General features: G+C 38.3%; 1 protein-coding gene across 1 annotated transcript; it reads left to right on the top strand.

Annotated features, from left to right (window-relative positions):
* Positions 1-1,718: 1,718 nt before the first annotated feature.
* On the top strand, positions 1,719-22,831 carry LOC139720846 (uncharacterized). The gene is made up of 10 exons (XM_071632182.1): positions 1,719-2,093; positions 15,413-15,541; positions 16,325-16,525; positions 17,057-17,156; positions 18,958-19,115; positions 19,884-20,039; positions 20,720-20,914; positions 21,483-21,530; positions 22,236-22,433; positions 22,748-22,831. Exons 1-10 carry the CDS (start codon positions 1,719-1,721, stop codon positions 22,829-22,831), a joined length of 1,644 nt encoding a protein of 547 aa, XP_071488283.1.
* Positions 22,832-23,511: the final 680 nt, after the last annotated feature.

Genomic DNA, 23,511 nt, shown 5'->3' with positions numbered 1-23,511 from the left:
CGTTAAAAGCTAAATCCTCACCTCGACCAGAACTGTACACACCATTTAAAGGGCACTGACCCCGTGGAGACACATTTGAAGCTAACGAGTCTTCCTTCTGAGTTCGGCAAGTTTTGCCAGAAAGCAACAACCAGAAAACACACAAACCCAAGACGAATGGGTGAAAACAAGCAAAGGGGGATAAAAAACTTGGATCTTAGAAGGAAACACAAAGCTGCTGCGTGACAAGATAGGCCCTTTGTGTATGCAGCCGCTCTGCCTAAATTGCTTGTCAACATCTTTGCTTCTTTTCATGCTTTGTTTGTTCACCCAATCGTTGTAGTGAGAGTAGTTCCATCCAACATACACAAGTAGCTGTCCATAGAATTTGTACACAGCTCAGCCCAGCTCATATATGGTTGTAGAAATGTAGGCCAACTTGAGTCACGTGACTAAAGATGACGTCATATGACTTGATATAGTGCCATGGTTGGTTTGACATTGACTTTGATAGTCAGTGTCCTGAAAATTCAGTAAAAAAAACCAAACAAATAAATTATCACGACAAGTGAAAACGAACACAAAGAAACACATTAGTGCTCTAATCACTATCGAACTAATTTCACATCTTATTATTGAAAGCATGGAGATCACAACAATTAGACATTTTTTTTTTGCATGGTATCTCTCTGCATTTCTGCAACTGAGATCATTAGGACAACAGTTACCAAAATAATAGAGAACAAATGAAATAACTTAAATCTTTATTTTCTTTAAAAAATGAAGATTAATGTTTGCAAATATATTTCAAACGCAAATTAAAGACAGGGAGATTTTGAGTTGATTTTCAAGATAATCCTTAATTCTAGAGTATATGTTAGCAAGAAGCAATCATACTGGATAATATGGTGCGTAAAGAGTGTTACATCGCCATGTATAGCAAAATGAATACTATTTTTCCTAATACTCATTCTTTCGAAAAGTTGAGTTAGGTACCACGAAAATAACTTCGAGAATACGTAACAGATGCAAATTGTTTCGCTTAGGATTATTTTGCAAAGAACAATCTATGAATGCCCAAACCGAGTTAAATGTTTCGAATATCATAGTGCAATAATTTGTTCCTCATGACTTTTCAAAGGAGTGGAGCGAAGCTCGGACTTTATTTTATTTATTTATTTCTTTTTCTTGGTGACCCTTCCCTTTGGCAAAGACGAAGGAAACAGAAAGGAGCAAAGCAACAACAACAACAACAACGACAACAACATCAACAACAACAACAAAGACCGTTTAAGAATGAGACTCAGAAACATGAGAACAGTGTAAGGTATGTGATTCGCATATACAAAGCAACCTTAGCAGCGGAGCTCCTTCGCACGTCTGCTATGTGTGTTGGGTCTCTGTGCCAGGACGCTATGACATCACATCCCGTACCCTCGTTCCGCACCCCTTCCCGATCCGCAAAGTCTTTGACTTTCTGTTGCCGGATTCTGCCAATTAACTGATCTTCGTCAACGCAACGAGCTGAAGGAAGAGTAGATAAAACAAGGAAAATATAAAGAGTGACGCGAATAGTTTCTTCACAACAAATCTACTCTGTAGGTAGTGAGGTTGTCCTTCTCCCTTTCTCTCCATGTTTTCAATGTGGAGCCGAATTAGGAGCGCGCGCGTGAGGGGGAAGAGAGGAATTTAGGGAAATTTGTTCCAGGTCCCTGGCTGAGTTAGCGTTCTCTGTCTACATGGACTTCTACTCTATTTCATCACCACGCAGGCAGCAGAGCTCGCTGGCTTCGCAGTATCAACCCCGCATCCCGCCGCCGTATGTTATTAGGGATAACTTTTGTCGTCGTCAACCTCGTCTACGTCCGTCCAATCAACCAACGGGTTCAGGTCTCGCTTCGGTTTCCGACGTTGTTCCGACTAAGTTCTCCGGAGAGTTGCTGCGTGTGTGGCGGTATACGACGGGGAAAATGGCGGGGGATAAGAATGTTGAGAAGTTGGACGCTATGGTGCAAAGTTTGTCGCGAGTGGAGGACACACTCAAACAAATCGAGATCAACGGACGGCCGGGAGAGACCGAGGACTTTCACGTTCAAAGAGATGACAAACAGAAGGTATCGGTGTCATTCTTTTGAAATAATTCAGCTTCAGCCTCATGCAAGGGATTGCACTAGTAGGTACTTTGTGCTTATTATAACTCGATAGTGAACTACTAGGACGTAAAAAAGCGCGAAAGATGAAACCATAACTCTTGTTCTTGCTGATGTTGTTTTTTGGTTAATGTTGTTTTGTGTCTGCATGGGCTTGCACCCTTCAGGGAGAATGCGACTATGAGGAATATTGATAGCAAAATCTTTTTCTTTTCTTACATGTTGGCTTTTAGTTTTCAAGGTTTGCAGTCATTTATTCCGTAGCGTCGCTATAAATATTTTAGAAGAAGGAAAGTATTGCAAAGGCAGTACAGCAGTAGTATCCCTAGCCGAAAGAACAGGTCACTGCAGCCGCTCTGGCGGCGACTGCAGTAGCAGTAACAATAGCAGCAGGAGTACAGTGTATATACCTGTATAACCAAGCAGCAGTGGTTGAAATAGAAATAACAGTATCAGCATAATTATGGTGCCTATACCAGTAAACGTGTCATCATTGTTGTTATTGTAAAGTCGGTGTTGTTGCATTTGGTCTTCTAGTTGTTCGAAGATTGAATGATAATGTTCGCTGCGGTTGTACATTTCAAAGACATAAAGAACTGGTACTCGTGCAGCATGATAAACCATAATCTCATAACCAACCAATGGCTTCAGCACAGTCTCATGATATGCAACACACCACAGGGTGCAACACAGGATATCGCGCGATATGAGAATAATGTCCTTAATGTAGGTCGTACTTTAAGAAGTGACAGCGTTGGATAATTCCTTGCGTATCCCGGGCAAGGAGCTATGATGCGCTTACATACTTCACAAATGTAATAATACATTAGATTTGAAATGAGGACTACTAGTATTAAGCAACTACGGAAAGCGTACTTTTCATGTCTGTTCTTAACTGTATTAGTTTATTTTGAATTTATTAGTACTTTGATGTCATTACTCTTCCATTTTCGTATACCTCAAAAACACCTCGGATTGAATGGAAACTGCAAGGAAAATAAAACTTTACGTTTTGTAAGGCCCCACCATATCATTGGACCCTGCTATTTTCTGAGCCAATGACCATCTTGTCAACTTATGCTATAGTTAAAAAATAAGATGTTTGTATCATGATTATTCTAATTTTTGATGTATAAGATTGTAACATAGTAAACTGCGTCACGTTGTCAAATTTTGCGTTTATGCATCAGAAAAAACCATAATATAATTTGTCTCGTGGGCCTATTTGGTGTTTGATGAATCTTCATTAATGAGAAATTACAAAAAATTCATGGACTGAACAATGAACAGGCAGCAATGTCCCCTGATCCCTATCCGATCCATAGATAAACAATTTTATTTGTTTAGAAATCCCTTTGTCAAATAAAAATATTTTTCTCAAATCCCCATTATAATCGCATCAAATTCAGTCATTCAAGATGGTAAAAAATAATAATAACAAACGATAGTTTACATTTTTAATGACTGTAATCATATCAAAGCAATTTTGCCAAAAGTAGGGTGAATGCTAGCGAAAGATCATCCATCAAAGATATTAAGAGTAAAAAATGTAGAGAAGCTACATATTTTCTTTCTTCATTAGCGATGTGCAAATAGTTCTTCAGACGCGATGCTTTCGTGATAGCTAGTACTGTATCTTATAGTCGCCGAGTAAAAATGCAAAAAAGCGGAGAGTAGGCATATACAACGGCTGTTCGTTCCTCTAGCTGATGTCATTTCGTATTCTTTGTCATGACGTAACCATTTGGTAAGGTGTTCTATTACAACACTTTATTTCGACAACATCCCCTGTAGATTTTCTTGTATAAGTGAATGTGTCGTTTACAATGAGTTTAAACAAACGGAATATTTCAAGTTTCATAGAAATCCAACAAAAAAATAAAGCACATGATATGGGACATTCTTAAAGTTTCAAGATTGCTACATGCAAATGGGATGAGCTGTGCTTGCCTGTTTATCATTATTTTTATTTATGTTTATTTGTAAAATCACAGCTGCAGGATAATGATACTACACTATCAAAACCATCATTAGCTAGGGGAAAATGAAGGGGTGCAATAAACTTATCGGTGTCTACTTGGCCGTGGGTCCAGCTTGAGATGCACAATGACATCTAGGAATGAACACAATTAATGAAATCAATTGAAAAAACAAGTCATATCATAATATTCACTACATCTGCACGATAGATCTGCACGACAGTGAAACAACGTTACAAGAGAACCGTTAGAGTATATTGAACATTGTTAAACAGTTCCTGGTTCAAGTCAAGCGGCAACATTAGTTGTACTCACAGACAACCAGTTCAAACTCATTGCAAAGTCCTTCAGACATTGTCGGAGGGGACGTCGAAATGTGGGAAGAGAACTCAGAAATAGAATGCATGCTTATCATCCTCCGAAGTTAAAGCGATTGGAAATTTGCCATCATTTCCTGATTGCTAGAGAATCATTAGATGTAATTCTGAAACTAGGTGCGGACATCGGATTGCAAGGGAATGTGACTGTGATTTGGTCATTGCATATAATTAAACAGGAAAAACATCAAGCATTGAAACAGTCCAACATCCTGCAAATCAACAAAGTTCAATTGTTGGGATCTGTTCTTGTTGGGCGTGGTTCATTATCACATCATCTAGATATTGGATTATTTACTTTCACAAACGACCATTAACTCACAAATGTATAAAAGGCTCGAGTCAGAGATTTAGTTTTGCATTAACCTGTGGATAAAGAAGAATAATTTATCATTCAAAAGGCCTATAGGCCTACATATACACATTCCTGAAAACGGTTAATGGAACTGAATGGCTGGTCAATACAGAAAATTGGTATTGGAGGCATCCTCTGACTGCAGTATATTTATACAATTATATGATATATATACGTCTGCTATATGTTACACAAGAGCAAGAGAATGTCACAGGCGAACACTGAATTTCCTCAGCAAGCTACTTCAGATGACGTAAACAGATATTCTGCGTTCTACAGCCTCGTTATGAGAGACATTAATGGACCAAATCAACAGGCGTCATAGTTACAGATAGCTAGCGCGACTTGCTTTTTTTCCATTCTGAAGTACAGGATTTCCCACAATTTTTTTCACAAAGGTAATTAGTTGGGAATGATCCAAATTGTACAGCCCTTTCATGGACAACTCATATCAAAGCCGTTGCCAAGTGTTATTTAATAATAGCGAAATTTTGGTCTATAGATATCAACATTTTCTTTACAGGAAATCTTGATAACCATCTTTATGATATTGATTTCCTAGATAAAATGAATTCCTAGGTGACCTTTCCAGGTTTGCTTCTCTTTAGTTTATGTTTTTATTTTTGCATAAGCGTGAAAAGGTGCCAAGTATTTCCTGGCAGTAACATGCCAAGGAAAGGATTATTTATTTCAAGAATCTGTTGCTATTTTTTTTCCTTGATGTTTTCTGTGTTTTTATCAAGCCTTCTCTTCTTTCACTATTTAGATCATTATCAATGAGAGAATCAAATTCAAAATTTCACAATTGTGGCTAATTTGACTCTAGATAATGAACCTTGATATACAAAAATAAACGAGGCCCTCAAGCATCAGTAACAATGGCTATAACAATAACACGGCCTCCTCTAGAGTCGATTACTATAAGAGTGGATATCAAGGTGACCTTAATCTGAGACTATTCTTTTGATCAGAAAAAAGATAGCACCTTGAAATTCCACCACAATAAAGGTTATTACACCATCCGTTGATACTACAGATTCATTTATGATCCAATCGATCAATTTAGTTGGCAACCAATTGATTTCATGGGATATCATAGTATTTCTGAACCTATTTTGCATCTATTCCAGAAGCACCCATCTTTATGACCACACCTGATAAAAAAACAAACAAACAAACAAAAACAAAAAACGAAAATGTTGAAGAGGTGTGTAAAGACAAACGACAAAAATGTGTACAGCAGCATTTAGAGTTGCAAAGAGACACAATGTAAAGCATCTCGGAGTACTGTAAATCAGTTGGACATATAAAATAAGGGACTTGCACTGAGAGTGAATATTAAACAATTAGTGCTCGGGAAAACAAGCCGACTGTATAGAGTGAATTGAGAAATGAGCTGCTACACCCAAGTGTCGTTTCAAAACCGTGACCTAAAATTACTCCTGACGGCGTATATAACTAGATGAATAGGGCTGGGTCAGATCATACAGAGACATCGCGATGGGTAGTCGTTAAGTTTCGTGCCGTCGTAGCCCAATTGTACATGGACAGAGACGTTTAATTTATTCTCGCAGCAGGTTGGATAGGTTAATAATATTAATTACCGTGCTGATACGACACACTACAGATAATGATAAAACCACTTCATGTATTTAGAGGTTTGTCGACTCCTATAGGCCTTTTCAGTAGGGTCACGCAATGACCGGACGACCGAAGAATAATATTGATCTATATAATATGCATAAGGGCATAAACGAGTTTTTTCTCTCGCGATTACGTTATTATTATTATTATTATTATTATTATCATTATTATTATTATTATTGTGGTTGTTATTACTATTATTATCATTGTTCTTATCATTATTATTATTATTATTATTATTATTGTTATTGTTATTATTATTATTATTTTGTGCAATCAATCCTCAAATAATGCAACAAAGATCCGATAACCGAAATGAACTATAGTGCATGTGGTGACATGGAACTTTTGCAGTGTATTATAGTTACCTATGATCAATGGCCTTTTTTTTTTTTGTTGTCGTTGTGTTCTGTTTGTTGTTGCTTTGCATTCAACGTAGTGAAATAGAAGTGGCAAACAAACAGGCACGGATGCCAGCGTCTCCTCTTCCCTCAACGAAATGGTGATAATTGAATTCCAGCCAGCCAATCAGATTTGCGCTTGCCAGCCGCGTGGGAGGGAGAGGATGTTTTTCAAACGGAAGCGCTGATGGATCGACATTCTGCGTCTCAACTGAGGGGTCCTGACAGCAGCGCTTGACAGCAATCTCATCCAAGGGCCTTTAGAAATAGCAAGATGAGATCTAAAAATCATAACCACCTAGCTGATAATTTTTTTCTTTATTGTCTCTCATTTGTTGTTTCCGTGAGTACCGTCTTTTGCAAGAAAATGACATGATGCTATTATAAAAAAAAAAAAAACTTTCGTTTGTCGGGTGATCAGATCTATTCAGGTAAGATGTCACCAACTTTCGTACCATCATGACGAGATAACATAATGTATCTTTGCAAAGTAAAATTTGTATCAGTGGTATTTTGCCATAACTGTTAATAATTCATGCAACAGTCACACAATAATTGGATAAAGTATACATTTCATAATGTCATAAAATATGACACTTTCATCGTATAATCAAGATGCTGCATCTGTCATTTTGTGGTATTATGATAAAGTCCAACAGAGTGAATAAGTTCCGTTTTTTACTTGTTTTATTGCAAATTATTACTGCAATGGAAAATCTTGTAACTCTTTAACTTTCCTAAGACGTCATTGTAAATGATTATGCTCTTACAAGTTGGAATTCTACTGAGATAAGACCTTACAAAGAGTGAAGTCGAGCGTTGGACCTTATAACTCCAATCATGGGGCAACTCAATATTTTAGAAGGGTTCAAATTCATATCCAAAGCCTTTATGGTCTTGTGGTGTTACAGTTGTGGAAACGTATAATTAAGGGAATTTTAACAATGCATCTGATTTTGTAAGATCATGGAAATTTAACTATATAAAAATATCTTTACTTGATTGCTCTCCTAAAAAGAAAAAAAAATCGACTTCAGAAGCTGGCATTTATTCTATTGAGTGTGATGCTGCCATTGTGTTTCTCTTTACGACCCCCGCCCCAAAAGAACTAAATAGCATTATAAGTAATCAAAAAGGAAGCTTTGAAGGATTTCTAATTGTCCTTCTATATCAAGCATATCGGTTGTTTATATTGACTGCGTGTAAGAACATCTCTGATTTATTTCAGGTAACCAAACATAACAAAACTTGAATATATACCGTGGGTGCAAAGTACCCTGACATCTCAAACTGAAGCACGCCAACATACATCCAAATCGCTCATACGTATACAATGATTCTAGGATTGATAATTCTCACTGATTCTAGAATGATAATTCCATATGAATACAATATTTGTGGGATTCTTCCTGAAACACTGTCGATGCATTTTGGCTAGATGGTCTTGAAATCCATATGCATAATACAACAATCTTCTTCACAGGTGAGAGCACTCCGGGAATGGTGGATCATCATTGGTTCGATTCCTGTTCTTGCACAAAATGTTTTCCATTCGTTTTGATCCACAGCTTTGCTTTTTCAACTGGTATTGGAAGGCAATGGTAAATGCAGAGGTGTGTAACGCCAAAGCATTTATCCTCGTTGCGAGAAACTACTGTTATCGTTACCATTTTCTAGGGCGATAGTACAGTTGATTTTTCTTTAAACAGTATTAAAATGAAACAAACAAACAAACAGGCAAACAAACAAGCAGAACAAAAAACATTATTGTTGACACAGTATGAATTTTCAAAGTGCCACAAAATATGCAGCTTGCAAATATCTTTTTCGGTATTGTAGCTCGCTTTTGTGCCATGCCTGCTTCCCATCCATCACCCTTTAAGGCTGTTAATATCAAAATTTGCATGCTATTCATGTCTCCATTCAGTACATGCCACTCCGCACGTATCATAACGTCAGTGTATGTGAGTTTCCCATGTGAGTTTCGGCTTGACGCAAATAATTCCCTTTAGTAGTTATGTTTGCGTGGTAACCTGTCAACACAGGAAGTAGATGGAGAACGGAAGATGTTGCTTCATACTCCAGAAAGACAGCCAAAGATTCTCATGGTTTACGAAACGTTAATCGTAATTTCCTGTAATTTTGTTCGGGAAATGCAAGGAGTATACAAATACGATATGAAACGCTTTACTAAACTAAAATGTTGGAATATTCTTGATAAAACAACCACGGTTCTTATATTCGCGTGCGTGTGTGTGTGTTTATCATTTCATTCGAAGAAGAAACAAATATGCATTAGAAGTAAACAAAACATGGAAATAGTCATGAAGCAACAGTACTATCAAACAACGAAAATGATACCCATGGATAATGAAAACTAGATTTGAATGATATGCTTTACTTTGTGACATACACATGTAGTTATAATTCGTTTGAGTTTCGTCTGGCTCTTCGGGATAGCTGTACACCATGAATCTTCCAAATGTTAGAGTTTACAAATGATGGTACAGAAATACAAAGACTACTTGTACGGCTGTGTAGCGCTCTTGTTTTACTATTTTAGTATTAATTTATCGAAGACTGTTTGAAGCTGCCCCATAGTTCATTGACATGATGTCATGAGGAATTGTGTAAGATTTTACAAGTAGATAGGAGCAAGGCTGTAATCATGCTTGTGTATGAGTACATTAGACCAGTGACTTTGGACACTTTCTATACCTAAAAAAGTCTATGGTATGGTAATGGCCTCTTGAAAACTGAAACCATTAAGATCAAGATTTAGATAAGAAATTAATCGATTCACCTATAGTATGATGTCTGAATCTATCTATCTATACCTAACATTTCTTTTTTTTTAACTTTTCAAGTATCAGTACAAGTTTGTAGCACAAAAAGAATGACGCTAGTAATCGTCAATATAAGGTTCATCGTCAGTAGAGTACTAATGATACAGCAAAATAAAAGAAAAGAAAAGACAAAAATGGACGTGTCATGACAGCAGCAGCTTGAGGAGTTGATAGATCCACATTTGTCGGGAAAATTAGAAATGCAATCAACACATCATAGTCTTCGTAAACAGTTGCCCTTACACGTCATAACACGACAAACACGATCACGACAGTGAAATCCATTCATATAATACATGATTATCTAAAAAAAGGGCAGGCGTTGGCTCCTTTTGGCTCTAGTGATTCAGTTCCTTGGATTTACTACTCATTCCATGCACCCTCTTGGTGATAAACGATCCCACTTCTCGTACCCCAGTGTATTTCCGCACACATTTCTCCAGTGCTAACACAGAAGACTCTATGCGCGTGGCCACAAACCTGTCTGGCTGGTTGCGTGTCAGTGGTGACGTGTATGTAGATACATGTATGGTGCTCGCTATTTTGAAAGCTGCCGCGGCATTTGTTGTTGATGAAAAATGCTGAACAATACGGCAAAGTAGGTGGGGTGAAAATCATGATTTATTGGACACAAGTTATAATAGTATATTGTCCTGCATAACACGCATGGGTCAACTTGCAGCTTTGTAAACTTGTATCAAGTGCGTGACCTGGATGTGCATGCTATGGATTGTCTTCAATGGATCACATTTACGCTGTATAATAACTACATTCCGTCACCTTTGGTGTGCGCGTGTGTGTTTTGGAAAGATGAGCACTCACCACGTTCTTGTATACAGGCGCGCCGGAAGCAGTTTTGGATTGGGGGGGGGGGGGGGGCAAACATTGGAGGGGGCTCAAGATTAGACCATGCATATGTTACACAATATACACATACACACACACACACGCACACCCACACACGCACACATACATCTATTATATATATATATATATATATATATATATATATATATATATGTAAAGTGGCGTACGGTGGGTCGAAACATGGGGGGAACCATAAAGTAATTTTGACGGTCTGTATGCTTGTGCGTGTGTGCGTGAGCAATAATGGGACTACAATACATTACGGAATGTGATACATTCAACAACGCAGTCATTGAGGAACATTGTAAGTTTTCCTTACATGGATTATGGAATGACGGTGTGAAACGATCGACAAATTAGATACTGTCAGCAACATAAGGTGAATGGCATAACAATAAAATGCGAGCGAGCGAAGCGAGCGAGCTTGAAAATTTTGATATTCTACAGTTCCAAAACTGGAGTTTTAATTGTAGCTACATATCTCGCTTTGAAATAAATGGGGGCGCATCGGGCGCAACTGCTGGCAGTTATTGGCAGCAACACTAGGAGAATGGCATAACGATTCAATGCGAGCGAGCGAAGCGAGCAAGCTTGAAAATTTTGACATTCTACAGTCCCAAAACTGGGGTTTAGCTTTATCTTTCACTTTGGAAATAAATGGGGCGGCGCATCGGGCGCAACTGCTGGCAATTACTGGCAGCAACATTAGGAGAATGGCATAACGATTCAATGCGAGCGAGCAAAGCGAGCGAGCTTGAGAATTTTGACATTTTACAGTCCAAAAACTCCCGTTTGTAGCTATATCTTTCGCTTTGGAAATTAAGGGGGGCATCGGACGCAACTGCTGGCAATTACTGGCAGCAACATTAGCAGAGTGGCATAACGATTCAATGCGAGCGAGCGAAGCGAGCGAGCTTGAAAATTTTGACATTTTACAGTCCCCAAACTCTCGTTTGTAGCTATATTTATCTTTCGCCTTGGAAATTAAGGGGTGGGGGCATCGGGCGCAACTACTGGCAATTACTATCAGCAACATTAGGAGAATGGCATCACGATTCAATGTGAGCGAGCGAAGCGAGCGAGCTTGAAAATTTTGACATTCTAGAGTCCAACAACTGCCGTCGTAGCTATGTTTATCGCTTTAGAAATTAAGGGGGAGACGCACCGGGCTCAACTGCTGGATGCGAGCGAGCGAAGCGAGCGAGCTTGAAAATTTTGACATTTTACAGTCCAAAAGCTGCCGTTTGTAGCCATAATTTTTCCCTTTTATTCATATACATATTTATTTTATTTTCTTTGTTTATTCATTTATTTTTATTATCATTATTATTATTTTTTTTTTTTTGGGGGGGGGGGCTTTTTGGGGGGCAAAAATGCGTTTTGCCCCCCCACTTTTTGGATTGGGCGGGCGGCCGCCCCCCCTGCCCCCCCCCACTTCCGGCGCCTGTGCTTGTATATGTGCATTTGTCCTCGTGTACCCGTGTATGACCTATATTTTCCCATTGTGTAATACATGTAGGTCCTAAGACTACCTTTCCACTTCAAGCCATCATCCAGTAGTCTTCATTTTGGAATATTCTGGTGCCTATAATATAGCTGAGAATCAGGCACTTCTCATGTACGAGCAACTTATTGTCACCATTTCCATCTAGTGTTACTTCCAGTCAGCTTCGTATTTGTTTATCGACATCTCTTTTCATTGTTAGTTTTGATTTCTGCATCTTTCTTTATCATGTCAAAATAAAATAATGATACATGCTTCGATACTTCAATGTACTATTCTATCTGGCTTTTCAGAATTAGACCGGTATTCTTAAATATACCAAACGAAAGTGCATTACTGGCCCAAGAACAAATGGTGAGCAAGAATCGGCCAGTATTTGCGTTCTAGCATTTGCTAACTGGCGTCTCACCTGGCTAGGAATTGGACGCAGAAATGACTCCTCCTTACTCAAAAGTCTCTCTAATCTCTCTATCATTCTCATTCTTTGAGCGAATGTGACTTTCACACACACGCAATCTATCTGTTCTGGCAAGCACCCAGAAAGAGAGAGAGAGAGAGAGAGAGAGAGAGAGAGAGAGAGAGAGAGAGAGTTTGCAATGTTATAGGATGTCACCGCTAATTTTGCCTTGGACGATTTCCATCTTGGTTAGACCCTAAATGTGACAAGGGAAATTTGAAGGACTTTAGCAATCAGCGTAAGATTTGTCCATGCTGGGTTTTTTTACGTTAATGGTTAATAAAATAACGATGTGTGTGCTTATTTGATTCTTGATCATTTTGATACGTGATCCTTATGGTGATAACTTGTGATAGTATCTTTATTTAGTTTGAGTATTAAATGAAACGTTGGGGAACAAAATTTCCTCTCTTATTTCATTCTTTTAAAGCACGCTATCAAGCAAGATCGTTTTTTCCTTATGTGTCGCATTTTTCGTTATTTTCCGCTGCGTCAATATGATACTAATAGTACGGTATCTGCCTTTATTCGATTAAAGTCTATATGGATCCATGATCAAAATACTTGCCAACTCTTTTGGGGGTTGCTCACCGCTTGTGAGGGATTTGTGTACAAATTGTTAAAGAGAAAAATCTTCCAGTTTTGTTTTGCCTTTTGTTACTTTTGTAAATCCGTCATCAAACCAAATGACTGAATAAAGAGCAGGTGCCCTGCGTTTGTAAGCCAAATGAAAGACACTTGTAAATAATTGTCCATGGAGCGGTCCCATCAATAATTAATGATCACAAATACGGGACCTTCTAGTAGCCTGAAATGCACCTATTTTATTCCTTAAATTTCACATTTCAGAGCATTCCCCGTCGGTTGATTTGGTCCCCGAAGCCGGGATTATACCGATTTCTCAAATCAAAATACAGTTGCAAGTACGCAACCAGATTTAATCGGGCAATACTACACTCTATAAAGCAAGGGTTTAAAATCTAAATCAAAGGTGAGATTACAAAATGTATAAATATTTATAGTACACTGCAATAATCGTTAATCTAGAGGGCTTAAAACTCGCGCAAAATCAATAATTTTGATGTAAATAATGACTTACTGGAACCATTTTATTCAAAATTCCATGGAAGTTACAATTTGTGATTGATTTGAAATCAAATGCAACTGTTGACAGATTTGTGACGAATCCAGGGTACGGGCTGAGATTGATATACAATGCAACTTCTATCAGATGCATTTGCAATCAAACGTAAAATACTAGGACCGCAAGACTGCAGGGCTTTTACGACTAATTTCAATTAGGTCGTATACCTATAAGGCGGGCCGTATACATGGGGTCACAATGCATAACAATAACACATTGTATGTCAGCAATTGTTGAAAGGTATCAAACTGTGTTTTCTGAAAGTCAGATGTTATACACTCAATTAGATTCATATATACGCAGTGTTATGTGAAGGTTGATTATGTAGGTCTATTTGCTTATGGGATAGTGTTCATGTGTGTATGAAGAAGGTTAGATAGATAGATATAGATAGACAGATAGATAGATAGATAGATAGATAGATAGATAGATAGATAGATAAATGGATAGATAGATAGATAGATAGATAGATAGAGATAGATAGATAGATAGATAGATAGATAGATAGATAGACATAGAGAGACAGATAGACGAATTATATACGTGTGCCCTCGCGTCATTTCCTATAGTGTGTGTGTGTGTTTGTGTGTGTGTGCATTCGTGTTTGATATGTTCATCAAAGAAGTCTGCGTGACCGAAATGTACCAAATAATAAGGAAATGAATGTTTATGACCATACGTCATACAGCTGAACGAACATCCAGATAATAGGTAATTTATAGTTCATAAATTTGTAATGGTGAATCGAGATGATTATGCCTAGGCCTAAATTTTTACTTCGAAAGCCAGTATAGCGATCGAACTACAGTATGAGCTATTGAACCGAGGGACCATTATCAATACGGTTTTTTTAGGCCTTGTTTACTCTCGATATTCATGTCAATAAACATGTTTGTTTACAAATCATGAACTGATTATCATGATTACATAATCATAAAGGTCCTATCAACGGAAGTCGAGTTTACGGTGGGAAGTCTCTCTTCGATAATTAGAATCCTCGAATTTGGCAAAATATACACCCGTTCGTGTCTATACTCGTCACAGTAGCATGCGCTAAGCCCATAAAGCTGTCATTTCATTCTCTCTTTTTCTCTTTCTTATTCTTTCTTTTTTTTTTTGTCTCAGCCGAGAGGAAGAAAGGAAGTCTGATACCTCGCCTACCTATTTCCTTGAAGAAAATCTGACCTCATGAAAGTTCACATCCTGAACGGCTCTATTAATTCATGACATACGATACAATGAATGTTGCACGCACAGAGTGCATATGTGGCAGGGTATTATACTGGTAGAGTGGGTATAGTTGCGAAGGTAATCACTTGGTATATTGCAATAATTAGAGGAGTACATGGATACGGATATGAAAATAAAGAGAGCAAGGCTATGATCATACCGATTAAAAATGCGTGATTTTTGCTGCATCAGTAAGAATACAAGTCCATATACTACACAAGTGCAATTGTGTTCATTTATTATTAGTTGGCTTTCATACAATCGGCTACTAAACTAGTGCGTATTCAAGCCTACATTTCACTTTTGTTCCTTTTATTCATTAAAAACACATCAACAACCGATCGTGTAATTCAATAAAAATGTCCTACGGGATTAACTCAATCGATCACAAATCATGACTGTTGTGCATACCCTTTTTACTTCATGCAATGATGGGATGGGTCTCTCTTTCCTTCCCCCGTTACACTTCGAATCGGCAGGTCTTCGCGCGGATAAGGTGCAACATAATCACGGTTGGTGACATCGACACGGTGACTCAACAGTTCACTGCCGAGATCTACCTCAGTGTCACGTGGAAGGAGCCAAAGGTCAAAGGTCTCAAAAGAGAGGTATGTTATAATTCATCAGTAGCTTGCAACCTCACGATCGACATCCTTGTTTAATGACATAATGGACGACGGTCATGGTGTAGTATAAGCAATCCAAGGTACTTCTTACGCCGAATCGTCATTTGGCTTGGATGTGGATCTAATAAGTACATGTCAAACATCCATGCTGTGAGTTGTAATGCCAACAATAAAACGACAAAAGCATCTGCAGAATCACAATAGTTAAAAGGAGAATCTTAGAGCAGTGTCAGGACTATACTTGCGGAGATGTGGCTTTTTCGAGCTTTGAATGAACAGTGCCTATAAAGCCATGGATTTACGTCGTTGACAAGTTCGCTCTATGATGCATTGCCATCGAGAAAAATATGAATGACATTACCCTTAGCACTTAAATCACTGGTTGATTGACATGTATTTCTGTGAAAAGCCATGGAAAGTAGTATTAAAGACAGACAGTATCTGGGTTGACGAAACATGTATCAGTTAGTGAGCTGAAAGCTCTGAGAAACTGTAATTTTGAACAAAAAGAAATAAGGTATCGCGTACAATGTATATGTCTCTTCAGGTCTTCCCTCAACCCTTCCCATCTCTTTCACGGTTGATTACAAACATTTGAGATACACTCATCACCTCTTTCTCTCATTCACATTGCCACCTTTTATCCATTTTTTTCTTTTTATCTTCTTAAAAAACTTGTAATTTCTTATCTTCTTAAAAAGTAAAACAAAGCAAAAAAAAAATTCCCCTCAAAATCCTCGATTTTCTTGCTCCACCCTTTTATAGGAAGTAAAATGGGAGGAAATGTGGGACCCTCGATTCTACTTCTTCAACGCAGTCAGCATCGACAAGATGCAGACCAACCATTACATCGTCCCAAACAACGATGACGAAGCTGGCGGCATCCCAGACGTCCGACTCTCGATCCGGATGAAGGGCACCTTCAAGTGTAGCATGGAGCTCAAGGATTTCCCCTTCGACTACCAGGTAGGCCTATATTATGAAAAGCGGATGGTGGGGTGAGGAATGCTTGACCTTGATTTCATTTCGTCTGATATGATTTCATTTGATTCACTTTGATTTAATTTGATTTAATTTGACTCGATTTGACGAGAAGTGCCCCCTTTTCTACAAAGTGACAACCAAATGGCAAAATAAGACGTAATGCTACTCAAAACCTGAACATAATCCATTTCATAACATTGTTTGTTTTCTAGAAATTGCAAAATTATAGATAAAAAGAAGACCAAGAATTTTAAAGATCATGTCAATGTGGAGAAGAATACACAAGGGGCCCACAGTCAACAAGCAGAGCTTAGCTTTGGTGAGAGATGTCTATACATCTATAATACGCATTTGTCACACCATCAGCTGAAAAATAAATAGGCCTATGTGTTTTACACACACACACACACACACACACACACACATATATATATATATATATATATATATATATATATACATATATATACATATGATGGTAATCATTGGTAATCATGAATTTCTTTTTCAAAGGAATTGACGATCAAACTGATGTCTGACTGGCCAGTTGAGGATGTCGAATTTGTTAAGGATATGAATATCAAGGACAGCATCCGACTTGACACATTTACAGGTGAGCAGACTGAAATTATTGCATTACACACTATTCACCGGACAGCACATGATGATCAAGACGGTCACCAGGTCACTGGAGCTGTGGGCTTACTTTAGATTTCTTCAAACGATACAATGATGAAAATATATTGCGTGAAAAGGTTCCCTGTTGACAAACGATAATTCTCGTCTGCTCGTGGTCATCCGCACAGCAAATATCTGGAGTCAAATTGATTACTGTTTTCTCCTTCACTTTTACTCATCAGCTGTGACATAGAATTGTCAATGGTGATATGACTTTGCTCTTAAGTCTACACTTCGAGCGTTTTTTTTTTATCATTAATGTCACGTGATCACCTGTTCTCACAGTGGAAAGAGGAAGTTCCGTGACTATTCTAGCATCAATTATAATGACAGAAGTATGAAGCTCTCAAATATTCCCCGATGTAATGTAATCTCTGTAAGTCTTGGGGTCCGTTTCATGAAAGTCTTATGAGAGACTTCATGAAATTGTTTTTACTTCTCCTCAAAAGTCTCTCGTGATAGCTACGGACGACTTTGGCCATATTGAGATTTGTGTAAAGACTTTTATGCGATGACTTCTTGAAACGGACCCCTGGCTGTGAAGGCCTTTTAAATGGTCTTTAAACAAAATACTGCACATTGATGTAAATGGATCGACCTTGTGCGAGCCAGGAATTTTAACGCATCATTCATTTTGAAATTGAGCTTTAAGTCTGAGGAGGAAAGAGAGACTGAGGGTTCGCTGAAAGTGATATCTCGTTCTGCTTCCGGCCTTTCGTCTGATGACGTCAATGTGCAAGGAGTGCGGTCTAAAGCAGGACTTTTTTTGTTGTTTTGGGGTGTTTTTTTTTTCTAGGAGGAAAAGTGTTTTCCCCACTCACGCAGGAGAGATCACTGATGGTCTGTTTTCTACCTTTTCAAAAGAAGTTATTCATAAATGTGATCCTACGATATCATTTTTTTTTTATTAATGCATCAGCCTGTTGGAATATATACTGAAAACATATCTTTGCACTCTCTACCTTGGGTCATTTTACAAATTCACTATGAAAACTCACATTCACAAGAGATATCTTAAAAGCATATAAGATAACTCGTCAGTTTAGGGTTGGTTTGTAGTTCCAGAACCTTATCAAAGTAATTGTTTAGATATGATTTAATCTCTGTATGCATCTTTAGGAGAAATTTTCATTGTTTTTTTATACATTATTTAACTTCTATTTTGTTTTTGCCTTCTGACAGTGTCTAAACTGGACTAAGCTGTATACAGCAGCACAACTATTTGTAAAAAAAAAAAATCCATGAGTGTTATTGAGTATCAGTGTTCTCATTATGGATCAATAGCATAATATGTACTTTACATCATTTTCATACAGTGCAGTTCCAACAAATAAACAAATACAAAAATACAAGAGAAAACATGAACCTTTTTGGATCCACAAGCTGATCGTATGAAACTTATAATGTGACTTACCATAAATGATATTATAATATTGTCTGATATTTGCGTCCCTCGTCTCATGAGTGTCAAGTAGAAAAGTACCAAAAGGAAGATGTAAACACAAATCTGTCTAGAATTCTAATCTGTGTATGGTGAAACCTGTATCACTTCTGTTTGCCTGATTCCCTCCTATAGAGCCTACGCCCCCGCCCCCATGAGATTTTTCAAATAGAACAGACTTCGCAACCTTGTGATGCATGTGGTTAGATTCACTATAGAGGGATCGTGACGGTGAGAACTATAGTGGATATTCTGTCAGATTATAGATTGATCTAAACCGACTAAAACTTGTCAGGAAACCAACAATGGAAGCTGTGGAAACACGTGATCGCCCAGCCTATCGAAGAAGACAAGTCGCTGGTTGGCGCTCACCGAAGCTATCCAATCTACCACATCACGACGCACGTCCAGCGGAAACCTGGATTCTACATCTGGAACATTGCCCTCATAATGGTGAGTTGTTGTTAATGTTGTTCTGGGTGAGAGTTGTTTCATACGTTTCGGTATCCCACAAATTGAATGATTAGATCACGCTCACATGAATCTTTTTCATAATCATGAACTGCTACACAAATCAACGTTGGTGAATTACAACGGTAACTTTTTTACGTCTTACACAGCAGGTAAATGTTATTGTCTTTGTTTTTGTAAGTGGAGAGACGTGCAAGTTTTACAGTATTAAGCAGGATGTGAATAGAGGTAGAATATAAAGGTTGAATTATATAATCTCTCAGAGTCAGCCATCACCCTTATCAAGAAAATTAATATTTTTATAGTGGATACCATGGATATGATTTTGCCTATATGGCGTATTCGATCTGCAGTACGTATCAAAAGCTGAACTCTTGCAACTTATTGATTTGGGTAATTTGCTTAAAGTTGCAGCTTTTTATCTAATGGGATCCTGTTCCGATCAGTGTTTTACTAGAATGATTGAGCTATAGCTCGTATGGTCAAGACCTGAAAATCCGTTTATTTCTGACATGTATTCATTTCTCATATGCAGTGGACTCCCGTTATGACGAAGTCCTCGGGACCGGCATTTTTCTTTCGTTACATCGAAATTTCGTTAGGACCAAACAAATAAACAATGAAAATACATACAGCCGATAATGTACCGGCCTGAATGTTTATTTCGTTGTGACTTGAAAATCGTTATAACCGCGTTCGTTATAACGGAGTGCAATGTATTGCACACTGTTTTTATTCTCTTCTGTATAGCTGCTCATAGTCCTCCTGACGTTTTCGTCCTTCGTCGTGGACCGCACCCTCCCGGCTGATCGACTCAGCGTCACGGTCACCCTGCTCCTCACAGCTGTGGCATTCAAGTATGTGGTCAGCCAGTCGCTTCCGCTCATCTCATATCTTACGCTGCTAGTAAGTATGACTTTGGTTTTATCCTCTGTCAGTGAAAAAGGATCCATTCTATTGTCTCCTCTCGCATATATTTATCCAGGTAGAGACAAAGTGTAAATGTCACAATAATTGCCCTGTCCACTCATCACGGATATTCCCCCCCCCCCCCACCTCTGACGTTCACCTCGTATTTCTCATTGACTTTTAATGGAATCCCGCATGGGACTGATGAATTAATGACCAACTCAACACAGGATAAAAATTCACCTCCGTTTTGTAGTCTTTATCAATCTCTTCTTTTCTCTGTTGCCGACTACTGAGCCCGTACAAAACTTCACTATCGATTCATTGAAAAAAAAAGAAGTACAAGCGATAATGAATTAATCGGAGAGAATTTGTGTCCTGCCTGCTCTTGTGTATTGCTATTGTCATTTGCATTCTTTTAAGTCTTTTATAAGAATAGGACTTTCAAATGCTAAGTAAAAACGTTGAATCTAATCCAATATAACTGGGATGTAAACTAATTCATAAACATTGCACACAGTCTACCTGAATAGATATATGCCACTGTATGCGAGAGTCCCATTGCAAACAGTCCCAGGATGCATGTAGTAGCCATATAAACATCGCCTGTAGAAACAAAACTGAAAATATCATTTTCAGCGTTCAGTATCATTATTCAAATCAAAATATCAATACAGGACAAGTTCGTACTCTGCTGTCTGATCTTCCACTGTCTGGTCGTCGGTCAGAATGCCCTCTCCTCCGTCGTCGAGCTCAACGACCCCGATGCCGACAAGGACTGGGCCAAGTGGTTCGACTTCATCTCAATCATCATCCTGGCTGGTATGGTGTTCAACATCACAGTCGGGTTCATTCTCACGAGCTTCGTCAAGGTAAAATCTCTTCACCCTTACCAAATTATTTTCACAAGTAATCCAAACATCTGGAAAGAAAGACGCACCCTCGATTGCATGAGTAAATTCGTAATTGATGTTATTGATATTTATAATGTTGATAGCAATAATAAGATAATGATAATGAAGAAAATTTGAAGTTATCTTAACCCTATTGTGAACTTTCGATGGTTCTGCAAGTTTTACTAGCACTAAAATTGCATGAAGTAGTGGAACAGTGATACTGATGAATTTTCAGGTCTGCAGAATCATTTTCCGCTTATGAAAGGGCCACACATCTGTTATCACGGTCTTACAAAGTGAAATAAAAAACGCATTTTTATTAATCTATGTTTTTATGGCTCAAATGGGTAAAAGGACACTGACTTATTAAGTTACTCCGTCGAATATTGTACTTCAATGTGGAGTTGTTATTTTGCCAGTCAACGGACATTATGATCCAAATCAAGTCTTACTTTGTAATTTCCCTCCTTTTTCATTTTCTATGTCCTTACACTAAGTCTTGTAGCCATTAATGTCGTTGATATTCACTCATTTCAATTTGCAGCAAAATAATGCCAGGAAAAGGATGGAGAAAGCAACAGCAGAATATGACGTAAGCACAAGCACATTTTTAATTCATTTTTCCTACCTCATGCAAAAATCAGAACATAGGTCTCCATTCTTGATTATCCTCTTTATATAGTAATACAAGATTGTACTGACAGTTTGCCGGTTTTTCATAAATTAATGTTATGCAACAATATATTTTTTTTCTCTGATTTGTTTGTTTGCTTGTTTGACTTTATTTTTCTTCAACATAAACTCATACTTTATCAAATTTATTTTCAGTATAAAACAGGAAATGTCAAAAGGATTAGGATTACAATGTACAAGATACAAAGAAAGAAAATAAATGTAATTAATTACACTTTTAAAATTTATGTCATAAAACAAATTAGCAAGCCATGGTCTTAGTCGGATATGAGAACGTGGTACGTAAAGACTTAACTAAGAAATTGTGCAGAGGAAGGATCGCCACTACAAGTTTTTGCTCAAACACGTGGCGGCCCAGTGCTTGATATCATAATGACATTCAGACTTTAGCACGGAAATTTAGTGCCTAAATTAACGCTTTAGTTATCAACAATTTAACCAGGTTTATACCATAATCATTATGTCTTCTCGTATCAACTACCCATCGAAATATTCCGGGAAATCAAACACATCTCCTATGATACTGAACTCACCCTATTTCTCTCCTTCCTCCTCCCCCCCCCCCCCCCCCCCGCTCTCTCACGACTGTTTCTCTTTATTTCAGGCTAAGTGTGAGGAGATCAACCAGAACTGGTTAGCTCGCCAGCGCAGCACCGAGGCGAAGAAGAAGAAGCGTAATGAGCAAAACATTCCTCCCACGGAGAAAGCGGTGCAGGCCGGCGCCTCGGCCAAGGGACTGAGCTGGAAGCGGTCCAGCAAGGATCCCAACGGAAAAAATGGCGTGGAGCTCCAGGGAGTCAAGGTATCATAATAAGACATTTCCATGGCAGTGTTGCACTATCAAGCATATAGGCATTTACGTACTTCAATATTGAAATCAACAATTCGCACTAGCCTAGTTGCACAATATCCCCTCTTTTCTCCCAGATTGTAACAAAAATAATGAACCTAAGAAATACTAAGGAATAAATACACCGTTATCGACATGCTTCTCAGACATTTTGATTGTTACTCTTGATCTTTGACGACCCATCTATTCTTTAGTGTATCATGCAATAAAGTTATATCAAATCATTGTAATAACAACTTTCCTCCATTTTTTTTTCCTGTTTGTAGACCGATGGCGGTCAGAAGGCCGAACCAAGTTCTCAACAGTCCGTAAGCAGTTCAAAGCAAACCACGGCAACGTTTGCAGTCTAGTGCGGAGAGCGCCATATTTTTCCTTCATGGCGGGATGACGTCACTCTATCGTGTGCAGGGATGCCGAGACAATGTGTTAAAGCATAATGGAGATATAGCAATCAAGATGTGGCCTTGGTCGATGAATGTGTACAAAATGCCAATATTAAGTCCAACTTGTACAACTTGTTTTTGTATGCCCCGCTCTTGCGATCTATTGTTTGTCATACCTAATGTCCCAGTGTGATTTCACATAACAAAGAAAAGAACAGAAAATGAATTCTGGTGCTACACACAGAGAAATTACGGTTCTAATTTGCACCCTAGAGGGTGCATATCGTTGTAACACCAGCGGCTCCATTTAGGGTTCTATTTTTGGGGGTGCTTATTTAGCACCCTATATTTAACACCATATATGGTGCATATTTGCACCCCTCCATTGGGTTCCCTTCTGCACCCAATAGGGTTCATATCGTTGTAACACCAGCGGCTCCATTTAGGGTTCTATTTTTTGGGGTGCATATTTGCACCCCTCCATTGGGTTCCCTTTCTGCACCCCATAGGGTGAACAAAAATTCAGGTGCAAATTTGCACCCTTTCTGGTTCATATCGTTGTAACACCAGCGGCTCCATTTAGGGTTCTATTTTTGGGGGTTCTTATTTAGCACCCTATATTCAACACCCAAAAAGGTGCAAATATA

This window comes from Diadema antillarum, unplaced genomic scaffold (assembly GCF_040938485.1).
Source record: "Diadema antillarum isolate AM-2024a unplaced genomic scaffold, OU_Dant_1.0 scf00000134, whole genome shotgun sequence".
Classification (NCBI taxonomy): Eukaryota; Metazoa; Echinodermata; class Echinoidea; order Diadematoida; family Diadematidae; genus Diadema; species Diadema antillarum.
This window is presented reverse-complemented; position numbering and strand designations above follow the sequence as displayed.

Excerpts from the sequence above, each read along its gene's own strand:
- LOC139720846 (XM_071632182.1), top strand. The coding sequence starts at position 1,719 with ATGGACTTCTACTCTATTTCATCACCACGCAGGCAGCAGAGCTCGCTG. Across the intron at positions 17,157-18,957 it reads CCGACTTGACACATTTACAG|GAAACCAACAATGGAAGCTG; the intron begins GTGAGCAGACTG and ends AAAACTTGTCAG. Across the intron at positions 20,040-20,719 it reads TCTCATATCTTACGCTGCTA|GACAAGTTCGTACTCTGCTG; the intron begins GTAAGTATGACT and ends ATATCAATACAG.